This window comes from Mugil cephalus, chromosome 3 (assembly GCF_022458985.1).
Source record: "Mugil cephalus isolate CIBA_MC_2020 chromosome 3, CIBA_Mcephalus_1.1, whole genome shotgun sequence".
In the NCBI taxonomy this organism is placed as follows: Eukaryota; Metazoa; Chordata; class Actinopteri; order Mugiliformes; family Mugilidae; genus Mugil; species Mugil cephalus.
This window is the reverse complement of record NC_061772.1, coordinates 19,735,306-19,751,682: the sequence shown is the minus strand read 5'-3', so window position 1 is coordinate 19,751,682 and position 16,377 is coordinate 19,735,306. Positions and strand designations below refer to the sequence as shown.

At 41.9% G+C, this 16,377-nt stretch overlaps 2 protein-coding genes across 2 annotated transcripts; both read right to left on the bottom strand.

Moving 5' to 3' along the window:
* Positions 1–565: 565 nt before the first annotated feature.
* On the bottom strand, positions 566–8,729 carry pamr1a (peptidase domain containing associated with muscle regeneration 1a). The gene is made up of 11 exons (XM_047580958.1): positions 8,522–8,729; positions 7,550–7,720; positions 7,195–7,320; positions 5,960–6,074; positions 5,166–5,383; positions 4,056–4,253; positions 3,768–3,962; positions 3,454–3,520; positions 2,559–2,827; positions 1,981–2,312; positions 566–1,356 (listed from the first exon to the last, which is right to left on the bottom strand). The coding sequence occupies exons 1-11, from the start codon at positions 8,601–8,603 to the stop codon at positions 784–786; spliced, it is 2,346 nt and encodes a 781-aa protein (XP_047436914.1). The 5' UTR covers positions 8,604–8,729; the 3' UTR covers positions 566–783.
* Positions 8,730–12,311: 3,582 nt separating this feature from the next.
* Positions 12,312–15,742, bottom strand: LOC125005984 (GDP-fucose transporter 1-like). The gene is made up of 2 exons (XM_047581703.1): positions 15,115–15,742; positions 12,312–13,880 (listed from the first exon to the last, which is right to left on the bottom strand). The coding sequence occupies exons 1-2, from the start codon at positions 15,620–15,622 to the stop codon at positions 13,300–13,302; spliced, it is 1,089 nt and encodes a 362-aa protein (XP_047437659.1). The 5' UTR covers positions 15,623–15,742; the 3' UTR covers positions 12,312–13,299.
* Between the last annotated feature and the right edge of the window lie 635 nt (positions 15,743–16,377).

Sequence of the window (16,377 nt, the reverse complement as noted above, 5' to 3'; positions counted from 1 at the left end):
GGGCTTAAAAGGTGTCCTGCACAAAGCCGCAGAGAGCACAGCGGGCGTCTGCGTCTCAGGAGTAAGAGCTAAGTTTAGCAAATCCTCTCAGTGGTGTTTCTCAATGACAGCACATGTTGGACAGTCCGCAGAGAAACTCACGAACGCATAACCTCACATGCACACACGCAGCAGACACACAGGCATTTGCCGAGGCTGATGTCTGTACACAGTGTACTGCCATGCATGTGAAGCAAGCATGCACAGCTTCTAAATGCATGCAAATAGGGGGAGCTTGTTTCTCAATGAATTTTAAATAATGAGCTGGTTGTACCTCAGCGCCTTTTACCAAATAAAACATTTTTTTTGCTGTTGTTGTTGTTTTTTGGGGGGTAATTTGAAACTGTGCGCGCAAGGCAGAAAACAATTATGCACACTTGTACAAATGTGTCCCTGAAGCTGGCTGAGATTCAATAACCTCCACAGGATAGAACTATTATCAAACTATTATTTCTAGTGTATAATAGGAGGAAAATGATATATTAAATGTGGGATGCAGAACTGAGATACCGGAAAACAAAGATGGTATCTGTAAAAAGTGCTTTATTCTGAAAACAAAACAAATGATCAGGAGGTGTTCTTATTCACCTCGCTGTTTGAGTTGTTTGACACAGAGGTGAACCTAGAAGCTGCATCCACATTCCATTCAACACCATTTCTGTCAACTGCGTGGCTGACTAAATTGAAGAGAAATGAATATTGACATGTCTGAACAGCTGCTTTAAATAATGGGAAGAAAATAGTCTACTTCATGTTTTCCTCTATCCAATCGCGAAAGTTCGCAATTCGTGTCTGAACGGTGTGAAGCTGCCGGTGGCAGTTGTTTTTCCCGCGGATCAAACTCTCTAAACCAAGCAGCTGCCAGCCTGCGTTAGAAGCTCCCCGAGTCTCCTCGTGACCCGACAAAGCACCACTTGTGGATAAAAACACAGCTGGCACGGTTGTGATGCCTGGAATAACACTGGGACAAGGGCTTTGAGGACTGGACGGCTTAGTAATGACACACAGCGTATTGTCACTGATCACCGTGCCGTGTGCTCCTCCTCCAGCAAATTCCCTTTCACATCGTGAAACGTCGCTCAGCTCAACGAGTGTCGTCTGGCTTGGAGCTGCGTAGGGCCTGGGTTGCCTGTGATCGCTGGGTAAATTCCACCTCACAGTGTAAGCCTCCTGAGCCGTCACCTCCCCGCCTTGCATTTTGGGTAGACACACTGGCAGCACGCGCTCGCTGATCTTGGCCTTGTCTTGCAGCTTGAGCACGGCCACATTGTAGTCCGACGCCGTGTAAAAATGCGGATGGACTAAAATCTCCGAAACCTGTTGGTGCAAAAAGAGAGCGAGTTAACTCAAAACACCTGAAAAACGCCAGATTCGACTCAAAGTGCGCTCAAAGGAGTCGTTGTTGATTTTGGAATAGGTGTCAAGATCGGATGACATGCGTCAAGATGCGCAAATATTTCAAACTAAATACAGTCGTATCCCTTAAGTCTTAAGTGCATATCTCATTGTCGGTCGATGCCAAGGGATTTCGTTGTGTGCCATTTAAAAACAAAAACCTATCCAGACGATTTAATGAGGATTCACTGCTTAATACTTTGTCACTGCTGTTGGGTATATTTTGCCATCGTGAGAAACCTTCATGTGCTCCATTACCTGGAAGCAAAAACCTATAAAACCTGTGCATCGACTATAAAAAGTGCAATTTTAGTAATATGCAAGCTAAACATTTTCATTTCATTTTAATAAATGTTCTTTGGCCAGCAAAAGACATTTGTAAAAAACAAATGTAGGAATGTGTGCATACTGGAGAATGAATACCACTCTGTAGATGGACTCTCATACATCACTGCAACAAAAAGATACCCGATGTATAAAGGCTTAAATATATCAGAATGACAAATCTTAACTGAAAACATTTAGTTATTGATACTAGTGCTTTACCCTGAGATGGTGCTGGCTTTTCAACTGATGCCTGGATGCATGATGCTGCATCCCTATGACAACCTTCACATGGGCGGGGTGGAGCGGCTTGTCCTCGTCCACCACACACTGAGCTGAAACCAGGACCCTCCGCTGGGCAACCAGAGCCCCGCTGCATGCCAGGTACCAGAATGTGGACTCCTCTGAGGCCCCCTGCTGGCCCAACACGGTCCCTTCATGGGACATGCTGCTCGCAGTATGATCAGGGGGCGAGCGGATAAAAATGGCCGCGTGCCACGGCCACTGAGTCTCGGACAGGTTGTGTCGGCTGAAAGTGTCCAATTTGCCACAAACTGCGGGAAGTTGACAACCAGGTGAAAGAAGATAAGAGCGTTGATATTTTCATTTAATTTTTATTTTAAATTGTGGAACTTGCGTTAACTCAATTAACGTACACTTGAGTATAATGTCGTGTACTGTATATGAATGCAGCTTACTATTTCTTAGAGGAGGACTATTCTTGATGTCACATTGCCTTGAAGGAAACCAAACCTGTTTCCCATCTTTCACTTAGCAAGGTACGTTTAAATGGGTCTCACCTGGTGAGCAGGAAACATGGCGCCCGCTCCACCTGCCAGTCTTCAGACAGGTGCGTCGGGAACTTCCTGTGTGCTGGTAGAGAGGCGAAGCACACTTGTAATCGATGCTCGTGAAAAGCGGGTGTAAGCCTCGAGGAATTGCCTCCGGGGCGATGTCGTCTCGCTCCTCTTTGGGCTGTTTGCCCTGCATCAGCGGAATGAAGCCAGCCGACAACAAATCGGGCACGTTGTATCTGGAGGAGAGGGGGAGCCTTTGGTCTGAACTCTTTCTGTGGGAAAGAGACGCAGCTTGTGTTTATGTTATTTATTTCCCCATCCTCCGAAACTCTCAACTTTAGATGTGTTGCATGATTCTCGTGTTAGTGAACATTTCCTAGGAGGAAATTTGTGACATTTGATGAACTGTTGGGATTTATTATGCATTGTATTATTAAAACAACAACAAAAAATACATAATCTATTGCAGTCATATAAACAGATCCTGTCATCCATGCATCTTTTGGCAAACATTCAGGAATATGAATTGCTTCTGTTCTCAAGTGATGATAGCCATATTTCTTTCGCATATGCTGGACTTATTTATCCAAAAGCCTCAATCTGCCAGAGGCACTGAAACACCGCAAACTGTGTTCTTTAAAGGCACCGCCCATCCATCCATCCATCCATCCATCCATCCATCCATCCATCCATCCATCCATCCACCCATCCACCCATCCATCCATCCATCCATCCATCCATCCATCCATCAGTTTTTGGGAAAATTTTTCTTTTAAACTAAATCCTCCCCACATCCGAATAAATAACAAGGTGGCAGAATGCCAAAATCAAAACCTACAGAGTGGTTGCACTAAAATTAGGCAAACACACACACACACATAAGCTTCACAAATGATACCTTGAAAATTGATGTGGCTTCACAACAGTTTGACGCACCAGTCCAGACACTTTGGGTTCTTGACAAGCTGTAGGGAAAAATTAAGCATGTAACTGTCAGAGCATATGAATGCCTTCCTGAGCCTCCTTTGCTCAAATATGTTTCCTATACACACATCACAGGGCCCTAATTGACTGAAGTCATAATATGTACATTTCCACTTAAGCAGCGGCATCATTTTCCACGCTGCCCTCGCACAGAAATTAAGCTGGAAACAGGCTACTTTGTGGCTAACAGCGTGATCTCAACGCTGATGTGTTTTTGAAAACAGCTACCTCTGACACACTTTGGCGGCCTGCTACTCCAAGATCCATTAGACAGGCAGGTACTCAGGTGGCTTCCACTTAAAATGTAGGAGTTTTTACAGAAAAACTCTATCGTCTGTGAACCTCCAGCTGCGTCAGGAAAAGGTCTGTGGTAACCATGGAGCAAATTCCTTGGAGGGGCACACCGAACTGGGCTTGTTTGGCCTGTATGTGGTTGAAACAGAACAGAAACAACTCCATTTATCTTTGACAAACAGCAAAAAACAAAACAAAACAAAAAACAGTACCAAAAAGTACCTTTTACACATGAAGGGGTTGAGCCGCTCCATGTGCCATTCGACAGACAGGTCCTCTTCTGGGCACCCGTCAGTGTGAAAGGTGCATGACACCAGTAGTTTACAAAGACAAGCTCCTCATTTGGACCATATACTGGCAGCAAATATCCATTACTTGGGTTTTCTGGGAGTGTGCATGCTGCATTCTTGATGGTGGAAACTGTGGAAATATTTTTTGACATTGAAAAGCTCATTTGATGGCTGTGGGCGTAATTTGCCTACAGCATTATATATTTGGGTAATATCGTATGTTTACCTTTTATATCTGTTGAGCTTTAAAAAAGAACATCTTTGCAGGACCATGAATATTAATACTGTATTTTGGGCTAAAATTGAATTTTTACGTGATACTTATAATAGAGTGTCATCTGCATAAACAAAAAAGTCGCTTAAGGAGACTGCTTTTAAAAAGATGTAAGGGCCCCAGGATACTGCCCTGAGGAACACTGTAAGCTTGTCCTGCTTTACACATATACAGCAGAGGACTTCCTTAACCCTCACTCACATTTTGCCACTTAGATATGTTCAGGTAAGCAAGAGTTGGTGCCAAAAGAAGCGAAAGACTGGATGAATGGCCTGCATGCTACATGCACAATTTGCTTCAAAGACAGCAAATGGGGAGGAGACAAGCCGGTATGATAAATCTGTGTCATTGACTGTCCGTCTCACATCAGTGCACAGAAGAATAAAAGAAAAAGGTCCAGGAGCAAATGTGCAGAATGCAAATAGTGCGAAGTAGAGTGTTATCTATATTATGTATTCATGATATTTGAAGTAGACACTTGCAGAATGTCATGAATATGATTATATTCAACTGATATGTTATTAGTCTTTGTATGAGGTTTCCACAGAGAACCCTCTCCGTACACATTCATATACATTGTAGTGACAGCAAAATGAGAGCAACACTACACATTATAATGAAATATAATACAGCGCTACTGCTACGAGAGCAAGAGTACTGCATTACACTGTTAGGTGCTTCTGTTACATTGCGAAGCTTGCATCCATACTGCATGAATGAATAGCATGAGTATTAGGAGACTGCATTTATAACAGTAATTATACCTGCCTGAAATCTCCTGAAAGGCAAGAACAAATCCATCAAAGTTATTGTAGCCATCCGAGGAGAACAGAATGTGCAAGGAGTTCCCGGAACTTTTTATTGGAGGAGGCAGCCGGTCCCCACAGAACCGCCCAATCACAGGAGAGCCCAGATAGTCACCGTCACGTACCTCGATGTAGTCGTAACGACAGCTGTGGTCAGACTCCAAACTGAGTTGTAAGAAGCTGCAGAGTCACAAAAACAGAAACGACGTGAATATTGGTGTACTTTAGAACTGTTGTCTTCCAAGTGTAAAGACAGTCATGCAGGGCTGTCTCCTCACTCAGGACTTGATCTCTATAGATCTCCATCACTTCATCACTTGCACATTGAGGAAACAATAAATTTATCTAGGATTATTCTTTTACAGTACTTGTGAAAAACAGGTCTTGTTATGATATGCATGTGATAAAGACTGCGTGTGTGTGAATGAAAGTATGCCACACAAACCCTTTACCAGGTGTTTTCAGTTGCAAATAGAAAAGTGAAGCTAATCAGCAAAATAATCTGATGTGCAACATAATTACGGTTAATTCCCTGTCCTCATATATCTGTGTCAATCCTGAGCCCCAGGTACTTTCAGCTACAAATTCTAAGCAGACTGTAACATTTCCCACACTTGCTTGAGACACTATTATTATCACCTGAAGCTTTTGTAATAACTCATTATTACTTGAGGTCACATGGATCACCCCTGAAGTTTTCAAACTCAGTAAATCTTTTCTGTTCGATATTTTCAGTGCCTTGGAAAAGTCACCTACCTGAGCTCAACGCTGCTGTCCCTCTCCACTTGCACAGTCCATTCACATCGGGCGTTTGTTGGGTAGCTCTCCACGATTATGTGACCCTGAGCTCGGTGAATAACTCCTCCACATGCTGCCCACACGAGAATTGTAATTACTTTGGCTTAGTGAACGCACATTCATCACTGAGTAACAGTTGGGAGCAGTAACAGCATTGTGCTTGAAGATAATATCCCCCCAAAAATATGACTTGATGGGAACCAACCAGCCGTTACAATCATAATAATTATTAGCATCATGCTGGTTTACATGCCGACATGTGTTCTTCAGATGACTAAGAAAAACAAAACTAAAGGCTGACTGTGCTCCAATTTGAGTCTTTACTCGTTAAAAGCACTACATTTCAAAGGTTTTAAAAAAATCCAATCATAAAAATATCCAATTTAATTTAAATTTGTTTGTCTATTACACACTATTAAGAGGTTATGGCTAAGCCTTCTGGTGTGTGTTATGTTCAATTGACAGTGCATAAAAGAACAGTTTCGGGGGCAATTCCCAAGGGCCATAAAAAAAAAAAAAAAAAAAAACTCACAATACCTTAGGAGTGAATAACAATAAAGGCAACTAGGGAAGCCTGTTTCCTCAGTTTTGGTTTCATGTTGCAGTGCTATTGACCAGTACTACAAGTGAAAATGAACTACACAAAGATCATAACACACAACACATTGTCGCCCCCAAGTGTCTTGAATATGTATTACAAGTAGAGGATGGCGCCGAAAACTGATTATGATTAAAGTCCCTTAATGTTTTCTGCATAAATTAATACATTTCCTCATGAATTTAAATTGCACGATGATTATGTCCAAAACTGATAAAATAAAAAACCTTGTTTTTACAATACAGAAAGACACTTCACGTTTGCCAGTCTCCAAGAGAGACCTATTAATCACTGTGAAATAACTCATTTTGTGTCATTTTCTTTCTTTCTTTCTTCCTTTTTTTTAACACAGTGCCTAAGTAGATAACAGACAAATGCAATCTAAAATTAAAATCTCCACACAACAACAATCAAGGTTTCAGCCAGAGACTGTATAAATCACATATAAGGACACTTCAGCGCTCAGCTATGATGGAGTGCAGCTGTTCAGTTCAATATAATCCATGATTTTTCATCAGCAATAAGAGCCAGAAAATCGGGCTCATTCTGTAGCGGTATCAGGCCGAGATGCAATGCTGCATTAAAGCAATCTCACTTTTACAGTCTCCTCCGCTCCAGCCTTGACGACACTCCGTGCAATACTTTCCATCGACAAAGAAGTCATCATTAGCTTTCCATGTTCCATTGTGGCAGGTTTTACAATTCTCAAACAGACTGCAGCCTGGCCAGGACAAAGGCAGAGAGAAGGTTAAACTAATTCAACATTAGATTAAGAACTTTTGCAACTCTTTCTCATTTGAAACATCATTTATTTTACAGTTCAGCCTATACAGAACATTTTGATCTGGGTTTTCCAATAAGTTATGCAATTTCTGCTCAATGGAAGCAGCAGCTGCTCTTTGAGCATAACCAGAGGATGAACTGTAGCTACAGTTGAGCGTGTGCAGTACCTGGGTGAATGATACAAGGGTCACACTGATCCAGAGCGTTGCGGCAGCAGGGAACAGTGTAGCCTACCCTGGAGCCTTTAGAGGGGCACCGACACTGGATGAGGTGGTACTCGCAACACGGACGACACATGACGTTCCACTTAGAGCTCGGGCAGTTGCCTCCTGTCAGAGCTATAGAACCAAAGCAAAAGCTTTTAACTCAATAACGGGAAAAAAGAAAACTATTGGCACCCTAGGTTGTAAATAATTGCAGTGTATCAATCGCAGCTGACACTAACACGTTTAGTGGAAAGTGCTGATCGTGGGTTATTAATGTCACCTGATGATGCATATTAAACTTCACAGCGTTTTGTCGTGACTGAACAAGCTGCTGCGGTGAAACTATTCTTGCCAGGTTATTTTGTGGCAGGTGAAGCTACTGAGCTGAGCCAAGCTGGAATGCATACAATCCTGAAAACCGAATATCTGGCCTTCAGCTCAATAACGGTGAACTTTGTAAAACCCACAATTATGCACCGTTTTGAGCAGCTTGTGACGAAGAGACAAATTTGAAAATGTCCCAAAACACCACGGAAAATGCCAGATTGTCTCCGTTAGGGAGCACAGTGCATGCTAGTTTCCTCGGGCTGAAGCTCCTAACGACTTCTGCTTTCACCTTTTAATTCTACTTGGATGCAATCAGAGACGTCTGTGCTAAAGAAAACACAAACTGCATTAAATGTGCTCTGATGTGTCCAGTGTCTAATGTGTGTCTGAGAACATGTGGCACAAAGTGAGAAAAGCCTCAATGGGCAGAAGAAATGACTCACCGTCGAGGAATAACTCCACGGTTAGTCAGCAACCAAGTCAACAGGCATATTTGTTAAAACCTTTTCACCAGGACTCCACTGTCGCTCTACCGTATCGTGGACATAAAAATATGATGGCAGGAAAAACATTATATAAACAAAACAATAAATGCATATCACTTACCATGTGCCCACCCTGGTAAAGAGAGGCAGAGGTTTAGCAGGAGGTAGAGGAGTATTGGGTCTGGAAGAATGAGCCTGGGCATGTTGCTTGTGGGAAAAGTGAACACGTTGGCTGCCAAACCCACAGCAAGAAACTTTCAAAGAATTCCCAAGACAGCAGCACGAGCTCGGCCGTTATCTACAATCTTCTGCTCTGCTTTAGACACAGCATGGCTACGCGTGTGGGGGGGGGGGGGTTGTTTGTTGTGTCAGCAAAAAGGACACAGATCTTTAACCCATTCCTTCCGTTAGGTTATGTGAAAGCCTGTGTGTGCTTTCCGATGGTCCAGTTCACATCAGCACCGGATCCTCAACTGGTTCCCTGCACCCGTTGCGCCGAGTGCTAAACCGTAACGAGGAAAAAACCCTGGCAAAGGAAGTGGAAAATGCACTGGACGGAAATAAAGACATGCTAATGGGAAAAACAGGCGAGTGATGAGGAGGAAAATCCATCTGTCAGGTTAGTGAGAGGGTTCAGGGAAAGTAATCTCTCCAAAGCTGCAAGGCAGATATTCAAAATAAATCGCTTTAGAATATCAAAAAAAACTTCACAAGGTATATATATATACTAAAAAAGCACACCTGAATGTGCACCAACAGTGCCAAACTGTGTTTACTGACACATCATTGGACACCAGCTGTCGCACAGGACACGGCAAATTTACAATGTCTTGGAAGACAGATAACAGATGTCCTCTCCGATGACGCCATTAAATCTTTATGATGTTAGTCTCCACAGATATGCCAGGAGCAATGATGCAGGCGGTTCATCACAACGCAGTTCATGTCCAGGATTTCTTTTCCATTACCTCAGATGTTTCCATGGTTTGATACCTGTTCTCATCATCTGTTTTTGCTCCCCGATGAAAGATGTAGAAGACGCAACCCAGCGACTTCAGGAATTAGATTTTATAATCCTTGCTATGCATATATTTTAATACTAAGCATTACATTATGTGGCACTAACGTACAGTGGACGGATAGATTTTTTCTTGCTCATATGCCTCAGATTGAGCATTAACTGAAGGGTTCACTTTTTTCCTCAAAAGCTCCTTATATTATATGACGTTAAACTATCTGTGCAGTCTTGAACTAATACAACGTATTATTCGGATCTATATACGACAACATAAATGTCTATTTACACATGAAGCTGACAAAGAACAATGTTTCTGTATTCACATGCTTGGTTTTGTGCTGAGATTAAAAAAATAACACTCAATTAGTACATGTTTCACTTCACACGCTTGTCTTTATCTGTATTTATGTTGTTGGTGATGGTGATAATATGTTGGTGTAATTACTTATATTTTCTATATTGTAATTTATCACCTTTAAATTGTTTTTGCATTTACATTTATTTGATTTATATAGTTTATTTTAATGTTCTGATTTATGTAAATACCAAAAACAATTACCAATAGGAAATTATAGGCTGCAAAAAAAAAAAAAAAAAAAAAAAGAAGAAAATACAATACATGTTGTAAACTTTTATGACTGAATTTGTGTATGATGAAAAGCACAACAGGGCGAATAACTAAAAATGAAGATCTAATAGAAGAGACTGACATATTAACAGGGCCGAATGCATGTGTTGGTTGTGTTTACAGATTCTTCTGATCTCCTCAAGTGGAGAAACCACTTAATGTAGGTCTAAGGAACTACTTAGGACGAGATCACGATATCGTGATCATAGTTCTGAAGCGACAGCATCACAGCAGTAATTAACTCTCCAATCGATGAAGTGACACCCACATTTTGACCACCACTTTGATCTGACAGACATCAAGAAAACACGAGCGACTACTTCTCGTACTTACACCCTTTGAACTGTCAATCACGACGGAAGATTTTTTTCCCCTCGTCCCGTCACGTTGAACCTGACCCAGCCAGACATGGGAGAGGAAGACGAGGGGTGGGGGATTATCTAGTGCACATTAGGACACAGTTATGAAACTTTTATTGGTGTCACAGGGCCAAATTCACTTTTGGAATGAGCCCTTTACATCGGAGACCTGGTGTGTGTGTTATTTATTTAATTTTTTTTGGTTCATGTAATTATCCACAGTGCTCCGTCAGCTATTTTTAGCTCCACTGTTGCTCAGAGAACTGTTCCCTTTGGAGCCCAGAGACTGTCTCATCCAAACGTGCTCCAACATCTACTGAAGTACCACACCTCCATCCAGTGACCATCACCAACCCGGTAACATTTTAACAGATAAGAGGGAACTCAATGAAACACACCTCATCCCCTTAAATGACCTAAAAATGGAGAGAACGTATATCATTAAAACCACTGACAGGAGAAGTAAATAACATTGACCATCTGGTGACAATGCAATGTTCTGCTGGGACACTTGTGGAACATGTACCACCCACCTAGACCAGACCAGGCACCCCCACCCCATAGCAGTGACACTCCTTGATGAAAGCAACCACCCCCAGACACAGACACACACTCAAAAACTGTTTAAAAACGACTCGAAAAAACATGAAAAACTGCACAACAATGTACAATGTTTGACCGCAAAGGTATTTGGATGTAAGGAAACTTCTGGGAAAGTTTCTCCAGGAGTTTGAAACACATAATAATGTAAAGCTCAGACTGAGATACTTTTGTTCAGGATTTTATTAATTGTCTACAGTCTCTAGAGTTTGACAGAAAACGTTTTTTTTTTTTTAGATTGTGACAACAAAGTCAAAATGTCACATAAATTCAAACAAAAACAGTAATTTCCCTATTTAACAATGAAAACTTAAAAGTACAATCCTTCCTTAAGAGATAAGGAAAAAGTGATGAACCGATGTGTTGCGACGATTTAACAACATTTTATACCACGGCATAAAACCTCCCTCTCATCCCATCAGTGACAGGAAGGTATGGGAACTGTTGAGATGTTATTACCTGGATGTTAATGCCTTCATTGATGCTGGTTATCAGTCCTGTTATGTGTCAAAGAAATACGGCTACACTGAATTTCTACATTTCCGCAGCAGTTTTTATTTAAATCTCTGGAGTCTGGACAAAGTGTAATAAAAGACGTATGTGTGCCTAAGCTTCACTGTGTGTCTTCAATGGAAAGCACTTTGGGGCGAACGTCTGTTCTTTTTCAGTGCACTCTATAAATAAAGGTGACTTGACTTTTTAATTGATGTTTAATTTGGAACTGGTTCTCAGCCTCACTGATCATGTTCATTGCTGGCTGGGAGTTCGAGAGTGAGCTGTAGTAACAGTCTATTTGGAGCTAAAAACGGATGAAATGAGAGAATATCTGTTCAACGTTTGTAGTGTCAGATGTTTTTCTTTGACTAAGAAAACCTGAACGCTGAAAGCGGTCGCCATAGCGCAGAACATTTATCTTCAGTAACTGATGTGTAACAACGTAGTGTTATACATGGCATTGCTGAAATTTAAGCCCCGTTCTTAACCACGTTTTAGCATATTATTTGATTTTATCCTTTTACAAGCCTTACCATGAGCATTACTGTTGCATTTATTTAGATGAACCACAACATTTCTTCCTTTCTTCCTCTACCCCGGCAGAATTTACACGCGGGGACTGTGGTTTATGCACTGGCTGGAAGTGGTAAATTATAAAAATTAACATTTTGATTAACAGCCGGATGCAGGTGGCTGCAATCACACCATACATCATCAGTGAGGAGAATCTTAGCCAACTACATCCACCATCAAGATGATGGAAACACCCGTTGTCATTTTCATTTTACCAAAAAAAAAAAAAAAGAGAGAATTTTTGGTTCAGCCAAATGTTTATTTAAAACTAGTCTGCTTCAACTTAGTGATATCGAATCATCGCGCTGGATTTTGGTTCAATTTTGAAAATTCAACCTGAGCAATGGCACCGAAAACCAATGGAAGACGTGGTGCAGATTGGATAGAATGACTTATCTCTGCATGCGTCTGAGCTGAAATGCGTCACTGTTACACACACACACACACACAAAAAATAAATAAGCAAAACATGCATGCCATCTGGGCTCAGTCCTTAATTCCCATCCCTGACCTCAGGTGCAGTCATAGATTGCTGTGACACACAAACATAAACTGTCAGTCCCACTCCGACGTCACAAACAACACGTGAAACCAAAGACCTTTTCATGAATATTCCAACAGGACTTGCTTTCAGTCTGCCCCACATTTGCTTTGAAATGCAAATCCATTTTCATAGACCGGAGGTCACTGGCTGGATGATCTTAATTTATAATCTGACTCAGTAGCAAATAACATCCAGTTGATAGCAGCAATAGTTGTGAAATGGTGTAGGAAAAATGGTGTTTTCTCCGCAGATAAAAGCCCTACTGTATATCAGCTTGCCGCTGACACAAGGTTTTGTATGATTAAAAGCCAGAAGATTCCTGTAAAACATTGAAATAGTGACCTAGCTCTATAAAACGGCTGTGATTTGAAACAGTGAAATGAAAACTAAAATATTATAATAAGTCTCTTATTATCAAAATGAAAGACAAGGCATTAAAAAGGTTTCTATCTCGTTATGACTCCACTGACCTCAGTCTGAGCAAACGTGGGAGAGAAAACACATTTTCCTTCATTTGTAGACGAGACCATAAAAGACACTTCATTTTAAAAATCCCTGTAAAAAAAAAAAGGCCCCACAAAGAATGTAAATTAGCTCTAACTTAACTAGCTGAGCACTCATAAATGCTACATTATTTTACATTCTCACGCCATATGGATAAAAAGCTGCCCAGTTACAGAGCTCACACCCCCATGTTGCTCCGCTCTCCTGGCAGCAGTTTCTCCTTGGCCGAGTTCTGAGGGTCCCTGCGGGGAGACTTCTGCATTTCTAGACTTTTGACCCAAGTGTACGCCGACGAGCCACCGAGGACCAACATGTTACTGGTCCACCACAGCAGGCTTTTACTGGAAGAGTTGTACACCACCGCAATCACAGTCTGCGCACAGGCCTTGGCCGTCCCCGAGACGTTGTGCGTGAGCGGGCTGGTGAACTTGATCTGGAGGCCTGTGACGTAGCCGATGGCGAAACCGAACACCCCTCCGAGCGTCATCATCCCCCAGAAGCCGAGGTCGGCGAGGCGGCTGAAGCTTACGAGGCGGCCCAGCTCTCCGAACACGAGGATGAGCGGGATGAAGAGGACGCAGGCGTTAATGTTGTTGTAGTAGGACAGTTTCCAAATGTTTCCGTCCACTGCGGGCATCACCTTCTTGGTGTAGATGGCGTTGAGGGAGACACAGGCGCTAGCGAGGACCCCAAAGAAGACGCCTGACCAGGACAGGGCGCCGGTCATGCCTTCCTGGTCCACGCCGAGCCAGAAACCACCTGAGGGGCAAGAATACGTCAAGAACGGTGCAGTACAGACCTGTTTTGGAGGTTCTTTTTCTTTTTTTTTCCTTTATTGTTTCTGTATTGTTTTGTGTTTGGTTGATTTTGTCTTGAAAAGTGCTCTTTTTTATTATTTGCATTACCGTTTACTGAATTTTAGTACTCATATCTCAACGTAGACAACTGTGTCTATGTATAATGTTGACAACCAGTTTCCCCAGTTTACATCTAAAGGGACAACAACAACCTCAACAGTCGCTCGAACAACACTTTTGGGACTCATAGTGTGAACGCAGCTTCCAACAACATACTTCCTGTGAACACATGCTGCCCCGGGGGTCTGCCTGTGAACATGAGCTCACCTTATGGTAGCTCCCGGTTCCGTAGTGATGACGTGTCTTCTAGAGTTTTAAGTTTAAGTTCATATATTATGATCAAGTCCTGTCGAGTTTTCAGATGTTAATATTCGCTAAACTGGTGGACATGATGGTAACCAGGTGGCAACATTTGCCTAGCAACAGCGTTTTCACACTTAGAGGTGATGCTACTTCACGAACCTCAAAAACACCCGGGATTTTGTGTACATGACTTGTGCGTCTTTGACACAATCTGTCAAGCTGCTGCTACTGGACAATGGCCAAAAGCCATATTAAATGCGTTTTTCAGATTTCCCCTCCCCTCTCCTGTTTCAGGCAGAGACTGTATAATGTATTTTATATTTAATACATTTTATTACCTTTAAATCACCTGACATCAAGTTTCTACTGGAAACTGCTGCCAAACAAAATTTTGTCGTAACTTGTGTTCAATAACTATTAAAGTTCCTCTTATGTCTTTTTTCCCCTTTACATATAAATTGTATATAAACATTATCAAAGAATCTAAGTGGGACTACTTTTAAATGAAAACTACAAAATAATAAAATATAAGGCCCTCAAGTTTTACCGTGCTCAAAAAAATAGAGTTAATAAGACCATTTGCTTTGTTTTGTTTTTTGCACAATTCTTTAGATAGCTATGTAAAGAGATGTTTCAGTACAGTATCATGAATGTTTTTGTGGCATCAAATTCCTGCAGGGTCCAAAACCTCAGGTGTGTGGAGGCTGATGCTCAGGTGAGGTAATGGCTCTAGTGTCCGTTCCACAAAATATACCAAGAATAACTTTCAGGTGCAAATCGTAGATAGTCTTAACAACTTATTGTCTCGTCCTGGAAAAGTGAAGCAGACCTACCCAGTATGATCCCACAGCACACCAGGGCTCTGAAAGACGTGGTCTGTTTCAGGATAAAATATGAAAACAGCACATTGAAAACGGTGCTGAGGGAACGACCGACAGTGTAGAAAGCCACCCCGACGTATTTCAAGCACAGGTTGTTGAAGGTGATCATGCAGATGAAGACGATGGACAGAGGCAGGACTTCCCGGGACGTCTTCAAATCGAATCTGACCACAGGGAAGTCGATGAGTCCCGGGCACGCTTTGGACAACAGCTGCATGAGCCAGCACAGCCCCACGGTCACCAGACACTGGTAGAAAGTGACAAACAGCGGCGCGTCCAAGTCCCGATTGTCCAGCAGGTGATTGTTGAGGAAGACCATTGTTATTGAAACGAACCAGTACAGAGCAACCACCGCCGCTATTCTGACCGCTCGGAGAATGAAAGTCTCTCCGCGTCCGTCCATGGAGCCGGTCAGAGCCATCGACAAGATACCGGACCGCTTCAGCGGTGTCCTGTTCATGGTTAAGGGAACAACAGCTGTCTGGGTAAAAACTGGAGCAGCCACATTAGCTGAAATGAAGCCAAGGACCAGTTGTTTGACTGCAGGAATCAAACATGACTGTCGTCTTCCGCCATCGGCATCAACAGTCACACTTCCGATCTGAGTTTCTCAAAATAAAGCAAAATCCAAACCTCATTTAAAACAAAACTATTCATATCAACGAACTCTGTAAGTATCCCTCTACACATTTCTACGTGCAATGACTATGTTTATTCCCTGCAAAGTTTCCTTGTTTTACACACAGTCACATATTTATCATGGATAGTTTCCAAAAAAACAACAAATAATTCAAAATGTACGCGCACTGACCTCAGCTACTGCAGCCGTCAGCACATATGACAAGACACGGCAAACCAGAAAATGCTTGAGATATCAGAGGTTGTTTTAACTCTGTTTCACCTTTAATATCACAAGCATTTCTGATTTTCCACCACCATCGCATATTTTGCATTTAGTTTATTAATAAGGCCAATAATTCGTACTTTTTATAAGCACAATAAGCGAACCAAATCAGAATCGCTGATTTGTATCCATATGCATTACTCTTACTGAATAATGTGTTTTTATATAAACAGCTTAACTTTGACTTTAACAGAAAAAAAAACTGAACACATTAAAATTTGTCGTCATCTCATTAGTGTCTCTTTCAGTAATGGGTTTTCAAATGCAAAAAAGAAATAACTTATTTTGAAGGTGTAAACCGGAAGACGGAA